This window comes from Neurospora hispaniola (genome assembly GCF_033458365.1).
Source record: "Neurospora hispaniola strain FGSC 10403 chromosome Unknown B0T23scaffold_10, whole genome shotgun sequence".
NCBI classification, from domain to species: Eukaryota; Fungi; Ascomycota; class Sordariomycetes; order Sordariales; family Sordariaceae; genus Neurospora; species Neurospora hispaniola.
In genome coordinates, this window is record NW_026944415.1 from 1,082,967 (window position 1) to 1,096,747 (window position 13,781).

A 13,781-nucleotide genomic window follows, 5' to 3' on the forward strand; every position below is an offset into this window, starting at 1 on the left:
TCGACATCATCAACGCCAGGTGTAGCAACTCCTCTGGAACTTCAGTCTCAAAATGCAAGCGCATCTTCTGCCATCTTGTCAAGGCAATCGGCAACATCCATGCCCTCCACTTAGTCAATCATCTCTCGCTTTCCGCAGTCGGCACCTCCAAGCAGGAGTTTGCCAGTACCGAGGCAGCCAACAACCGCCCGCCGCTGTGATGCTGTTTCCCTCGCCCTCAAGTGCACCACGAGAGATGTTGTATGATGGCTTGGGTCAAGTTTGACTTTGGATACATTCCCTAACCTCTTACCATTCACCAACACCAGTTCTTCCCCCAATAGCAAAGTAAACACTGAGCTCTTTCTGATGCTTCCGGCCTTGGCCCTGAAAGTCGCCCCGGCAGCTACGTTTCTCATCTTCCCGTGAGCCTTCATGGGTGGTTATAAGGGTCCTACTTCCGAATTCAAGTGAGCGATGCCTAGTTACCGTCTTTCCCACGTTGCTCCTCTACTCTGCGTCCTCGCCATCGTCATCGTCATCAGCATCATCTGGCATTACCCTCATCGTCGTCATCATCAAACGTCCAATTTCCGTTCTCTCTTCTGTTTGTCCCAACCCCCCCTAAGCCGGTTTGGACACGATAACCTCCGGTGCTTTCTTTCCAGCCTTTTCTCGCCCAGCAGAGACATCAAGTGAGAAACCTAATATCTTGTCCGTGGACGATACTCGACACTGCAGTATGCCGCCAATGGAGCGACCACGACGACCGGTTCTACAACTCATAATTCCGACGTATAATCGTCCCCAGTTTCGTTCATGGGATTCCTCCGCCGGGTTATTTGAGGTCGACGGGATCCACTCTCGCCGCATCCGGCAACCTCGACCCGAAGATGACGGTCCGCGCGCTCCTCCAAGCATATCTTCTTTCGTCTTTGCCAATGAATTGCTCCCCCCTCAACCCCAGCATATTGACATGGACATATCTATCCGCCTGGGTCGGCCGCGAGATCTTCCTCATCTGAAGAAGGTCCAAATTGCCTCTACCCTGAACTTGAGGACCTCCGTGAGATTGAGAACATGGCTGCCGTGGCGCGCCAGGCATACGACATATACGCGAGAGCTCTGGAATCATTGCCTTATAAAAGGGATGCTATGGGTTGCCGTCGCCGAGCTCGCAACGGGAGAAAACTGGATCGTTGGTTTTGCAATTGGCATCCTGAAGGACGACTGGAACAAAGAAGAGCGTCGTGACGACGTTCTTTACATCGCGATTCATGTCCATGCTTCTGTGCGTCGGATGGGCGTCGGAAGCCAGCTTCTGAAACAGGCTGAGCAACACTTGTGGGAGAGAGGCTTCGATTATCTGGTCGCATCGGCTTTCAGGGAAGAACCATGGAAGGAGCCGGAGGAGACGTTTTTGAAAAAGAATGACTTCGAACGAGTAAATTTGTTGGGCTTCCAACGAAGGTGCCCGTGTCCACACATTATGGATAAAATCCATATTCTGAACGGCGAGTTGAGCAAGATACAGCCGGGTATGGAAAGGGCTTTGTGGATCAAATCCTTGCCTCCCAGGCTTGGCTCGAAGCGCTATGGTGACAGCACTCCGCCATCCGATGAGAGCACGCCCGAGTCCTACGAGTGGCCTTCACTCCGGAGGCTCCTGCTAGAAGATGACTACGTCGATGATTGAAAGCTGGCAAGGAACAGAAATTGATCATGGAGAGCACAAGGAGCTCGCCATGTTTATGTTCTCAATTAGCGTTGGATTGATATTGATTTCAGAATAGCGTACTACCTGGGGTATAACAGCCTCACAAAATAGCACAAAACCAGCAACAGCTATCTACTACATATCCATCTGCGGCGGCGTAGTTCAAAGGAATACAACACAAATTCTAAACAGTTCCAATTCTTTTCCAGCCCTCCTTCATTACACCCACTCCTGTTTTCTTTTGTCGAGCGGCACCTCCATTCCGCCATCCACCCCACAGCATGCATTCAGCCGCTATACCCCAGCGAGGAGCATTGATGATGATACCCATCAAACATCCCGAAATGATGCCGGCAACAGGCAGAGTGATGAACCAGCCCATGTAGATCCAAGCCACAAGGCGCCAGTTGATGGTCCTCCACGTGCCCGAGCAAAGACCAACACCGACAGTAGCGCCCGTGATACACTGCGTAGTCGACACAGGTAGCTCTGTAAGTCAATCGTCGTTAGCAAGCAAGTTCCCCACTTGCACCGGCAGTCTCGAATAAAAGAAGAAAGAGAGAAAAAAAAACTTACTCAACCGAGTGGCCAAAATAACCGTCACCGCGCTCCCCAACTCCATCGAAAACCCTCTGCTCGGACTCTGCAGCGTAATCCGGTTGCCCAAGTTCCTCATAATGTTGTAACCATACGTCCACAGGCCAATAACCAAGCAAGCACCACCAAACACCAAAATCCACACCGGAACGTCCGCCTTGCCCTTCTCGGGCAACGCGCCGTCCTTCCAGAGCTGGAACACGGTCGCGTAAGGGCCAATGGCGTTGGAGATGTCGTTGGCGCCGTGCGTAAAAGAGGCGGTGGCCGCCGTCATGATTTGCAAAAAGGAGTACATGTATTCGGTCTTGTTGTCGTAGTGCGTCGCATGCGCGTGCAGTTCCTCGACGTCGGACGAGATGACGGATTTTTCGCCTTGGGACGAGATGACGTCTTGGTCGACGCCGCGGAACAAGGCCCATTTGACGTACCAGAAGAGGACGGCGCCCGAGTGCCAGGGACCAGCAGGGCGAGGGCCGACCATGGTCTTGATTTGGGGTTGGGCGGGTTGGGCGGGCTCGGGATGGTCGTGCGAGTAGGAGGAGTCGTCCTTGGTGATGGTGGCCCCCTTTTCGCCGTCGGTGGGAGCCAAGGGGTTGGAGGTGGAGGATGTGACGGCACCGGCGGCCATTTCTGAGTCACCGGTCTGAGCGGCGCGGCGGGCAGCGAGTTGCTCCTTTGTCAAACGACCAGCATAGAAATCCTGGACGACACCGGAGCCGTCCGCAGGCGGGGGCGGGACCTCTCCGCGGCGGAGAAGGAGGGGGCCGAGAGGGATGTGCCAGAAACGGAGCTGCCAGTCCTCGAGGATGACGACGCGGTAAAGCCAAGGCATCAAGAAGATGGTGACTACCAAGCCCCAGGCGGCGCCGACGCCGACGATAGTGCCCGCAATCTCGGCGTTGCTCAGCGTCACCTTGTAGCTGCCGCCCTTCCAGAGCAGGAGCATGCAGAGCAGTGAGGCGGTGATGCCGAAGTAGATGGGCACCACCGCAAAGGCCTTGTAGACCGGGTTTGAACGGAGCAGCACGCCGTACTTGGTGATAAGGAAGATGATGGACGCGAAGGCTCCCGCGAGGCCGGGCGCGATGACCCAGGCGAGGAAGACCGAGACGACGCCGTCGTTGATGCCCGAGCCGACCCATTGGATGCCGTCGGCACCGACGGCCGCAACGCCCATGCCGATAACACCGCCCATGATGGAGTGGGTGGTGGAGACGGGCAGGCCGAAGCGAGTGGCCATGGTCAGGTAGAGGGAAGAGGCAACAACGGCGCAAACCATGCCCAGCATCAGGAGAGCCGGGTCGTTGGCGAAGAGAGTGGTGTCGACGACTTTAGTGCGGATAGTGTCGGCTACGCGGGCACCTACACCAACGGAACCGGCGAATTCCATGATGGAACCGAGGATCATGGCTTGGAGGTAGGTGACGGAGCGGGAGGCGACCGAGGTGGCCCATGAGTTGGCAACATCGTTGGCTCCTGTTGTGAAAGGGAATGATTGTAAGTGAGTGTTACCAAGGCTTTGTTGAATATGGAGCAGGTTGTGCGAGTTGACATACCAATGTTCCAAGCATCAAGGGCAGCAAAGATGGTGCCGATGGCAAGGAGATAATCGAACTGATGAAGAACCATCTTGAACGATATGTTGCTTCAACCAAAACACTGAGGAAAAGAGGGTAGTTGGTCGCGTGAGGGGAGGCACGCGAGCGTCTCTAAGAGAAGCTCTTGTGCTTGCTCTGGTTGTTTTTCTTTGTTTGGTGAGCGGCTTGCTGCTGGAGAGAAGACAGGATTGGGCTCGGATGGTTTCCATGGTTGGGTCCTATATGTAGGATATACAAGACTGCGCGGGATGGATTGTTTGTGCATAGAGTACTGCAACAAGGTTGCAACAGGTACGTCCCGTCGAAAACCAACGGAATGCGTATGGGAGGCGATCTCATCCAAGGGTCGGGCACACGTGTGTGGTATCTCAGGATGTGAGTGTTTCTTGGTGTTCGCCAGCCAAGGACCTAACTGCTGCATATTCGCTTGCCCCACACACATTTACGGTGTGGCAAAGAGGTGAGGTGGGCGAGATGGTGTGAGGATAGTGGTGGTGGCCGTGGTGGTGGTGCGAACGTTGTTGTTAACTGCTTCTGGGCATGCCCGCCGTGGTCGAGGAATCTTCATCGTTTTCGGATCTGGGCGTGCTCGGCGCGTGGCGAGTGCATATCATGCTAGTGATCTTTTGTCGAACAAGACCGTAATGACAAGACCGTAAACCCTTGGGGAAGTGGAGTCCGGGGGAAAAGGAATGGGAAGAGAAGGATTGGTAGGTCAGGTACCATTCACCCACCAACATCTCGATCGACTCCTCCAGAGAAGGCTGGAAGTAATATTGGCCGTCAACAGGCGTGGGATGGTGAACGTGCTTCGCTTCTGCGACGAACATGATTGCATGGAAACGAATCATTGAGGGCTGGAGGCGCGTGACAGTGATGTGGCAGTGAGTGCAATTTCTGTGAACAGCCGAAAGGGGTTTGGAAAGAAGACTGGACAATGATACTTACTGCTTGTCTCGTTTTAAACGCTTGGAGGGCTTCCTCGCAAACGTGCCACCTGAGGTCTGCCCCATTGAGAAGACTGCAGATATCTTCTGCCTTCGAAAGATATCCACGGTAGGTATCTGGCCTTGAAGCTCAAGATATCGACCACTCTGTCAAGTTTCTTGAGCTCAGCGTTGAGTTCTCCTCGAGTGTCTCCCACTTTCAGAGCTGCTGGACGAACAAGACAGAAGTCGATATCCACACATAACGAACATAGTCCCGCCGTGATTGAACAAGTCCGCCATGGTCAAACACTCTCCAGGCCCGAGATCATCCCATACAAGTAGTGATTCCAGCAAATCACCTCGTCCAACACACAACACGTCCATCCCATATCTCCAATGCGGGTTGGCTTGCGCCAGGAGAGGAACTACCCCGAGGAAGAAGGGTCCAACGACAATAACAAGAGTAAAAGAAGAGGTCTTGGCCGAAGCAGCCAAGAAAAGCCAAGGGCGAAGAGCTGAATGCTTATATATTGCCAATGGGTCGGCAGAGTGGCGTTGACATGTTGAGAATGAAGAAATCAACGCTCGCCGTCGACACACGTGGGTCAGAGTGACTCGGACGCCCATCGTTGGGAAAAGAGACGCCAAGAAGCAAAGCGCCAAGAAGAAAGCCAAGATATGCGCCATTGGTACCTGCCTCCCGAAACGCCACGATCTTGGTGCGCTTTTGGCGAATAGGAAGCCTGGAAGAATCAACGTGGTTGGAGGTCCGAACGTGAATGGCATGGAATACTGGAAGGCGCCGACGACATCTCGACATGTCGATCAACCCCCGATGCAGAGCAGAGCATGAGGTTGAGATGCCCCGAAGAAGTCTTCTAGTAGGGTTTAGTTGTATTCATCACCGCTAGCAAATGTTTAGGTTCCCGTTGCACTCGCGTCAGCGCATGTGGTCTTGTAGTGATGTGGTGTTGTGATATTGTGGTGTTGTTTGGATGGGACTGAGTGGGTGAGGTGGATGGTTGGGCTATAAACCGCCCCAACTTCACCATATCTGAAGATTGCCGATATGGCGCGCCAGAGTTATGGGCTTGTTACCCCACTATCAGTAAGTGACCAAAGTTTCCCGCAGCTAAGTTAGAGGCCCATCTCATTTCAAAGTTCAAGTTTCCAAACGAGGAAATGTCTTGCGCTTCCTTTTGAGAGTCAATCCTACAGTGAACAAAACGACGACCGTCAGTGTCTGCGCGCAACGATGTCTCGTGATCACCTTACTGGAGCTTTGACATTCCCAAGTCATCAGCATGTAACTTCCATGGTTCCTTGGAACGTGCACCGTTGTCCTGTACCTGTCGATCAGTTCAAGTCATGCCTTCCCTTCCGTGGATATCAGGATATTTTCAAATTCGCCAGCTTTCAAGAATGGAAGAAGCAATGGAAGGACGGCCAGCAATTGCGGGTTTCCAAGTTTTCAAATTCGCTCTTTGCATTGTGTCCCTATTGCCTATTGCCTTTTGCCTTGACAGTACCTAGTTTTCCACCTTTGGCATCCAGTCAGCTACTCTTTACTACTTGTCCTTTTCGCCGGTGCTCTTCGCTTTTACGATTTACACACTCACTGCGTCTCTCAAAATTCGATGCAAATACGCCAGGCGACGAGGAGAATTAAGTGATTTCTGCGGCTTCTCTCAGAATTCTCATTGTCAGGCTCATACAGCTCGGTTTCAAGCTGATTTGGTCTTGGATTATCACAAAACATTTGGAAAAAAAAAAAAGGATGACGAGAGTTGGAAACGTCGATGTTGAAGCGGTGCGAGAAAAGAACAACCCACAAAAAAAGTGAAAAAGAGAATGGGGCCACCCGGGGATTGAACCCGGGACCTCTCGCAAGAATGCTCAGGATGAACCCTAAGCGAGAATCATACCACTAGACCAGCGGCCCTGATTGGTTGTTGATAACTGCAGCAAAACCAGTAATCATGAAGGCAAAACACAGCCCACAGCAGCTGGGTGAAGCTGGACACTGCAATACGAACGTGAGAAACCTACTCGATATGACCAATGTCAGCATCGTGAGAGGTCTTTTTTGATCACAAGATGATCTTCTCTCAAGTGGGTCTGGATGCTTTTCAGGGCGCTTGTTGCAGTCCCGAACGCTGATTTGTTTTTGGCACGTACACGCCCAAGAAAAAACCGGACATATCCACACCGCTTTACCATCGAATCATCGCTCTCTGCCCAACACACGACTCCTTCTCATTTCCCAAATCGGAGGTATCTCAACATCTGGTTGGTCAGCGTACCTGCTAGTCCGATCTAAGCGCCTTCATGCCTTTTGCAGTGGATCAAATTTGACCGCTCTTGCTTGATTTTATCTGGAGGTTTGGGATTTGACGCAAGACACATGTTTACAAATACAAGGGAGGCAGGTCGCCTTATGAGCCCCATGGCCGTCTTTTGGTTTCTGGAACACTTCCAGCTCCGGTTTGAGGCCTAAAAACAGCAACTGAATACCTGTCATGTCTTCCAGTGAGATGTCTTGTTGGATAATTGGGGCCGCTGATCTGGTGGTACCCTTTTTTCGAGTTTTGTCTGTTGAGGTCCATCTTGAGCACTGAGCTCTGCAGGCTTCACAAACTTTCACCCGAGGTCTTCCGTAACGTTCAGGCTTCTCGTGCAAAAGTCGTTCCAAGAGCATGGACGCGCTAAGGCCTGCTCAACAGGTCAATATGTACAGTATCAGAAACACCGGCTCAACATTGATTGCGCTTGTTGGAGGGACTGTGGTCCCCGATACCGACCTAATGGTTTTCAGCCCCTGTCAAAAATTAGCTTCCGAACTGTCGGGACTTGTCCTAACCCAAATTTGGGATGCCCGGCGGCAAAGTTGTCCACGTCAACGCGTGTCAATGGTGAGCACGGCAGCGAGGCATTCGAGCGAGGCGAAAACGGGGTAAGGGCAAGGCTGGGACTGGAGCTAGAGGATCCTGTGACCGATCGTGATGCTGGCACCGCGCCTGTTAGACTTGTTTATGGGGTTGGAGAGACCGATTAAGGGGAGAATGGCATATATACTGCCACGAAAACTCGTAATCGTCATTCATGTTGTACTTGTCATTGTCGTCTATATCAACTTCTCTTATTCTTTCATTCGTTCTCTCTCGGGCTGGTTTCCGACTCTGCTTCACGTTCCTTTAGCCTTGGTGTGCTGTTTCTGTTCCCATTCTCTTTCTAGGCGTAGCATACGCCCTTCCCGCATCGGCCCTCGCTTGCTATTCTCACCTGTTTCTGCGGGTACAAGCCCAACCGGGAGCCATGCGTCATCCACTCTCTCTCCGCTTCTTCGCCAACTTCACTATTACCATTCTCCTCGCCTGCAACATAGTCTCTGCCTTCCATGTTGAAGATTTCCTTTACACCTTGCGATCGCTGAGTAAGTCTTGAATACCAAGCTCAAAATATCGGAAGCTCTAAGCACTGACGACCCTGTCCCTCATCACAGAAGATGCGCCATCCGGTAGCGCGGTTCTCAATGCCCGCAGCTCGAACCTTACCGCTCCTGCTTCCGCTCCGGCTTCCAATGGCACTGTTGGCTCCTCCCATCCTGACTCTACGGACAAAAAGGAATGGGGACTTGGCATAGGTGGTCTGTTGCATAACCTCTTCGGCCGCCATGATACGTCCACCGCCATCACTCTCAATATCCGGGCCTCAAATGGCACCGTAACCCCTGCTGGAGTTTCCAATGGCACTATCCTAGGCGGTGCCTCCCATCCAGACGCGGCAACCAAAGGAGACCATGGATCCCTTGGACTTGGCGATCTCCTTCACAAGATCTTCAATTACCACAACACGCCCACCATCCCTGGTCCTCTCGCTGGCCGCAGCTCGAATAGTACTGTCCTTCCCGCTGCCGTATCCAACAGCACTGTTCCCACCGGCTCTTCCCACCCGGATGCAGCAACAGATAAGGGACAGGGGCTCGGACTGGGTAATCTTCTGAGCAAAATCTTTGGCCGTTCTAAACCTGTGCCTGTGTCTGTCGAGCCTGAAGATGTTGACGAGGTTGACGGCGAGGTTGGTATGCTTATGAGTCTCAACCGCCGTGCCAAAAAGGACGGGGAGAATAGGCTGAGCCGTGAGGAGAGGAGGAAGAATCGGGAGAAGAGGCGTGTGAGAAGGGCCATGTCTGCTGCAACTGAGTCTAAGAAGGAGGAGAGACAAATTGCTCGCTCCAGAGTGTTTCGGGGGTGAGGGTGGCGGCTGCTTGTCGGCCAAGCCAAGATGAGCTTCGGCTTTGTTGTTGATATTTTATAGACCATAATGGATGAAATCAATAGATGGTATACCGAAATGAAGGGCCCAGTGTCGCTAGCGATTCATCCATCAGCGAAGCCCATGCTAACAGAAAGCGCGGATCCTCATGTCCTCCTAGTATCTCGTGAGTCTTCCTCATCATTAGGCCAGATGGTCTGCTGTGCCGCTGACAGTACAACTCTGTGAAGATCAGCGATGCGTCGGATACTCGTCCAGCTATAGCAGTCCAAGTCCGCCATACTTCCATGGGAGGGTGACACAACCAAACCCAAAGACTCCCCGATGCTCTCGAGCCGTGATGTTGACCGATTCACAGCTTCGTCATCGTATATGAGCTTGGGAGGTCGCCGGTGACCTGTTGTTATACACTGCATCGAACGCAGTCTGAGTATGTGGAGGATGCTTGAACCAAAGCGCTAGTTCGTTGCGAGGTAAACACCGATCAGGCGCCAGCGGTAGCAACAACGCTCCAACAGCACCACTCCACTCACCTCTTCTTGACATTCTCCATCCACTCCTTGCTCGCCTTCGTCCCATCATGTGCACTCCTAAACAGCTTCCTCTCCCACTCATCCAACCCCCGCAAAAAGTCCTCACCCGCACCTCCCACGCCCAAATTGCTGGCATTATCGTCCTTTGTCGCCTTCCCCTTGCCCTTTCCGCCGGCTCCTCCTCCATCTCGACCATGATACGAACTCCCGCCCCCACCCACCTTCCTAGCATGCAACGCGATCTCCGCCGCCCTCGAAACAAACGTCTTCCTTAACACCGCGCTCAGCTCCGGCTCCTCCGACAACTCCATCATGTGCGTGGCGAGGGCGTAGAAGTGGGCGCTCTGATCGCGCAGCGGCACGGAGCGCGGGTCGGCTTTCAAAGCTTGAACAACGTCGTTACCCAGTGCCGGGGGCAGGTCGAAGGTGATGAAGGATTTGCTGGACTGTGATGGGTCGTCCATGTCGACGGTGCCCGTGTTAGCAATGGCGAGCATTTCAGCCAGCCAGATGGGGAGAGCGACGCGCGAGCCGGACTTGAGGGTGTGCCCCGGTTGGTTGTCGAGATAGCCGAGGTCGGGGACGTCGATTTGAAAGGTACAGGGAATTTTCTAGGGAGGATTTTCGGGTTAGTTGGTGTTTTGGCGATGGGTGGTACTATTTGGAGGGGGAGGGAGATGGAGGGTACCTCTGCGTCGGTCAGGATCGCATCGATATCGTAATATGACATGGTGGTAATATTGGTAGCTTCAATTGGACCGGCCTGGCGTTTGTAGATGAGTTGGGCAGTGTTGAGTTGGCCAGTTGACCCAAACCAAGTTTTCGTCAGGATTTCGAGATCAATCTAGGTTCTGGGGAGACGCGCTCTGGAAGTGGGAGACGCGACGGAGAAAGAGCGCCGCCATGCCAAGAGACCACAATCGAAGCTGTGGCTTATTCACCACTCAGAGACAGCTCCTTGTTCCCCTTCAGCCACACCGAGCCATAGAGGTACCCACCTCCCCCCTCGGCGGGGTGGGGCTATGACGGAATTAGTTGGAACGGTTTCCATGGAGCTTCCATCATCATCCGAGCTTATTAGATAAGTAAATAGAAAGAGACATTTCCGATAGTCGCAATCAGTCATCCAAATTATTTACTTCGAGGTAGCCGCCGTCCCATTGATCATCTGATTGTCCTTCTCTTGCACCTTTAGACCTGACCAGTTCACCTAATTCCTAGTCTCTCTCAATAAACAAGCCGTCACAATGTCCGCATCTCTCTTCCGCGCTACTCCGGTCGCCCGCAGCGCTCTGCGCGCCGCCAGCGCCGTCAAGCCCGCCGCTACCTTTGTCCGCGGCAAGGCCACTCTTCCCGACCTTCAGTGTAAGTCTTCCCCCAAGAACCGCTCGCTTTACGACGCCTCTCAGTCCACCTCATCCTCCCTCCGCTTCCACAAGGAACCCCAATGGCTTTAGGGAAAAAAAAAAACCCCAAGCTAACTCCCTCCCCTTTCCCTAGACGACTATGGCGCCCTCGAGCCCTACATCTCCTCCAAGATCATGGAGCTCCACCACTCCAAGCACCATCAGACCTACGTCAACGGCCTCAACTCGGCCCTGACCACCATTGCCGAGGCCGAGTCCAAGGGTGACTTCACCAAGGCCGCCTCGGTCGCCCCTCTCCTCAACTTCCACGGCGGCGGCCACCTCAACCACACCTTGTTCTGGGAGAACCTGGCCCCCGCCTCGCGCGAGGGTGGCGGTTCGCCCGATGGTGCTCTCGGCAAGGCCATCACGACCGAGTTCGGGTCGTTCGAGAGCTTCGTCAAGCAGATGAATGCTGCGCTGGCCGGTATTCAGGGCTCGGGTTGGGCGTGGTTGGCCAAGGATAAGGCTGCGAACGGCAAGCTCGCGCTGATTACCCGTGCCAACCAGGACCCTGTTACTGGCAACTACGTGCCCCTGTTGGGCATCGACGCGTGGGAGCATGCGTACTACTTGCAGTATGAGAACAGGAAGGCGGAGTACTTTGAGGCGATCTGGAACGTGATTAACTGGAAGACTGTTGCCAAGAGGTTTGAGGCTTAAGTTGTATATACCTTGGGGTGTAGTAGCAGGGGCGCTTTAATTGACTAATGTGTTGCTGCTGTTCAGAAAGCTTGTGATTATCTGGTGGTAGTGTTGTATGTGATATTACTTGCGGGTACGAGAAGGTCACGAAGCGTCATGTCAACGGTGCAGGAAGGTGACGTTGACGTTAGAGCGAGCAGCACGTCCTTGTCCAAACATGGGTTCACATCGATATGAAGCTCTTGAGTAGAGACAGAATCTGGACATTTGGGTTTTACCATGAAAACTTCGCTTTTAGCGCAAAGGGTACCCTGCTATACTTAACTTTTAGTCAAGAACCACTAGTGGCATCGCGTATTCCCGTTGAACCCCGTGTGTCGTTTATATGACGAGACAGGCCAATCTTGATGAATGGTCCATGACTGGCTAGCATGATGGTATAGACTCCTCTTTCCTGGATTTTGAGTGATATAAGTAGCCTGGGAACTGAATTGAGATGCATCGTAACCACATTCCATATCATATTCACAATCCAAGTTTGTAAAACTCTGCGTAAGTTTGTAAACGTTCACCGCGATCATGATCCAGGATACCAACTTTGAGTATGATGGGCATGGGTGTTTCAATAGCGAAAGTGAGTTGTGTTGAAATATACTAGCTTCGATAGGGCATTTCAATAGTCTCCGCAGGGCGTAGAGGAGCTCAATTAGTTAGAAAGTTAGATATGGGCGTTCGTGCTTTACAAATAAGTAAGAAAATGGAAACTTGAAAAATACCAGCCGGTCTGGGATTGGTCGTAGGTTATTATTTATTGAGGACTTCATTCCAGGATACGGAGAATCTATTGGCTTCTCAAGAGTCTTACACTGGACGGGCGTAGACGGGAGCCTTGAATAAAAGCTTTTGTGTAGCAACAGAGAGATATTACGATAACGAGAAGTAAAAGAATGATTTCGTTAACGTGTGATCTTGGTTGAATCAGGGTTAAAGGAGGCTAAGAGAGAGTGTCCGAAGAGAGCTAAGGTGAATGAAATGCACGATTGTGATGGATGACGATCACGAACGTGTCCCTGGATGATGCTCAGGCTTGTGATGGCCTTTTACCCGCAAAATGGGGTCACGAAGGACAGGGCTGCCGGTTCCCAAATCTGAGGGACAAAACCGCTCGTCGTCTGTGCCTGTCATTGCGGCTGTGGGGGGCGCCGAGGTGAGGTTATCGCTGTCGGTCGGACGATGAAGCATCAGTCGGTCCACATGACTCGTGACCAGCTGCTGGGAATTGTCTAGACGAGTGAAGAAGAAATTGGGCCCTCGTCCAGCATCTTCTACATTTCGCTTGATTTCTGCTTCTTGCAGCGTTTTGAGACATGACTCGAACCAATTGGGATGTTACAATGGAAGCAATCAGCCTTTTTTTCGTCCTCGGAAGGCGCCGGGCACTGCCCAAGTCACCTAACCCGATGCCGGCCGGGCGCCGTTAGAACCCGTTCGTCGTCGCTGTTGAAATGACGCAAATGTCTGGCCCACAATGACTTGGCCCGCTGGAAAGCGCCGGAGGCTGCCCCGGCACGCCTGTCTCTTCTAGCGGCTTGGCGAAGTCGTGACGTCCCGCTTTCACCCCGCACTGAGGCTTCAACCCCACTATTAGGGCCTAGCTCGTAGCGGATGAGACCCGAAGACGACGACCTCAGCGGCCAGATGGTGGGACTTCTGTGGAAACCGTACCTAGCATCAATTAAACTCGCCATGTTCGCATTCTCGCCTGAAGGGCCCGGGCTGGATGGGATCTGGAAGTTGGGCTTAAAAGATGCCCAGCTCGATCGCTCAGCACCTTCCACTTGCTAGTCCTCAGCAGATTCATCGTATGACGCCATTCCAACTTGTATCTTTCTTGGTTCATTTCCCGAAGAGCTACGAGTACCCCGGAAGCGATGGTACGACCATGTCCCCGTTCCCAGTTCCGAGTTCCCCGTATGGAAGCATGATCTGCACACAACAACAGGGCACTAGGTAAGGGAGCTCCAGCTTGTCTGTAGCACTACATCGTTACAGCGGGCGAAGTGGGTATCAAGTACATCATCATCATGAAGAGGCGACCAGCT

General features: G+C 52.8%; 5 protein-coding genes and 1 non-coding gene across 6 annotated transcripts; 3 read left to right on the forward strand and 3 right to left on the reverse strand.

The window, feature by feature from the left end:
• Window positions 1-568: 568 nt before the first annotated feature.
• On the forward strand, window positions 569-1,777 carry B0T23DRAFT_47057 (uncharacterized protein). The gene has a single exon (XM_062841314.1). The coding sequence runs from the start codon at window positions 722-724 to the stop codon at window positions 1,673-1,675; it is 954 nt and encodes a 317-aa protein (XP_062688316.1). The 5' UTR covers window positions 569-721; the 3' UTR covers window positions 1,676-1,777.
• Window positions 1,778-4,168, reverse strand: B0T23DRAFT_47067 (phosphate transporter). Its single transcript, XM_062841315.1, has 3 exons — window positions 3,850-4,168; window positions 2,273-3,769; window positions 1,778-2,185 (listed from the first exon to the last, which is right to left on the reverse strand). The coding sequence occupies exons 1-3, from the start codon at window positions 3,920-3,922 to the stop codon at window positions 1,881-1,883; spliced, it is 1,875 nt and encodes a 624-aa protein (XP_062688317.1). The 5' UTR covers window positions 3,923-4,168; the 3' UTR covers window positions 1,778-1,880.
• A 2,505-nt stretch (window positions 4,169-6,673) lies between these two features.
• B0T23DRAFT_t409 lies at window positions 6,674-6,762 on the reverse strand. Its single transcript has one exon. It is a non-coding gene; the product is annotated as a tRNA-Pro (tRNA).
• A 1,098-nt stretch (window positions 6,763-7,860) lies between these two features.
• On the forward strand, window positions 7,861-9,114 carry B0T23DRAFT_47087 (uncharacterized protein). The gene is made up of 2 exons (XM_062841316.1): window positions 7,861-8,253; window positions 8,323-9,114. Exons 1-2 carry the CDS (start codon window positions 8,136-8,138, stop codon window positions 9,072-9,074), a joined length of 870 nt encoding a protein of 289 aa, XP_062688318.1. The 5' UTR covers window positions 7,861-8,135; the 3' UTR covers window positions 9,075-9,114.
• Window positions 9,115-9,624: 510 nt separating this feature from the next.
• On the reverse strand, window positions 9,625-10,358 carry B0T23DRAFT_399992 (DNA replication complex GINS protein psf-3; the record flags this gene model as incomplete). Its single annotated transcript, XM_062838456.1, has 2 exons — window positions 9,625-10,239; window positions 10,317-10,358. The coding sequence occupies 2 exons, from the start codon at window positions 10,356-10,358 to the stop codon at window positions 9,625-9,627; spliced, it is 657 nt and encodes a 218-aa protein (XP_062688319.1).
• Window positions 10,359-10,718: 360 nt separating this feature from the next.
• On the forward strand, window positions 10,719-12,042 carry B0T23DRAFT_423929 (superoxide dismutase mitochondrial precursor). Its single transcript, XM_062839843.1, has 2 exons — window positions 10,719-10,993; window positions 11,129-12,042. The coding sequence occupies exons 1-2, from the start codon at window positions 10,876-10,878 to the stop codon at window positions 11,695-11,697; spliced, it is 687 nt and encodes a 228-aa protein (XP_062688320.1). The 5' UTR covers window positions 10,719-10,875; the 3' UTR covers window positions 11,698-12,042.
• Window positions 12,043-13,781: the final 1,739 nt, after the last annotated feature.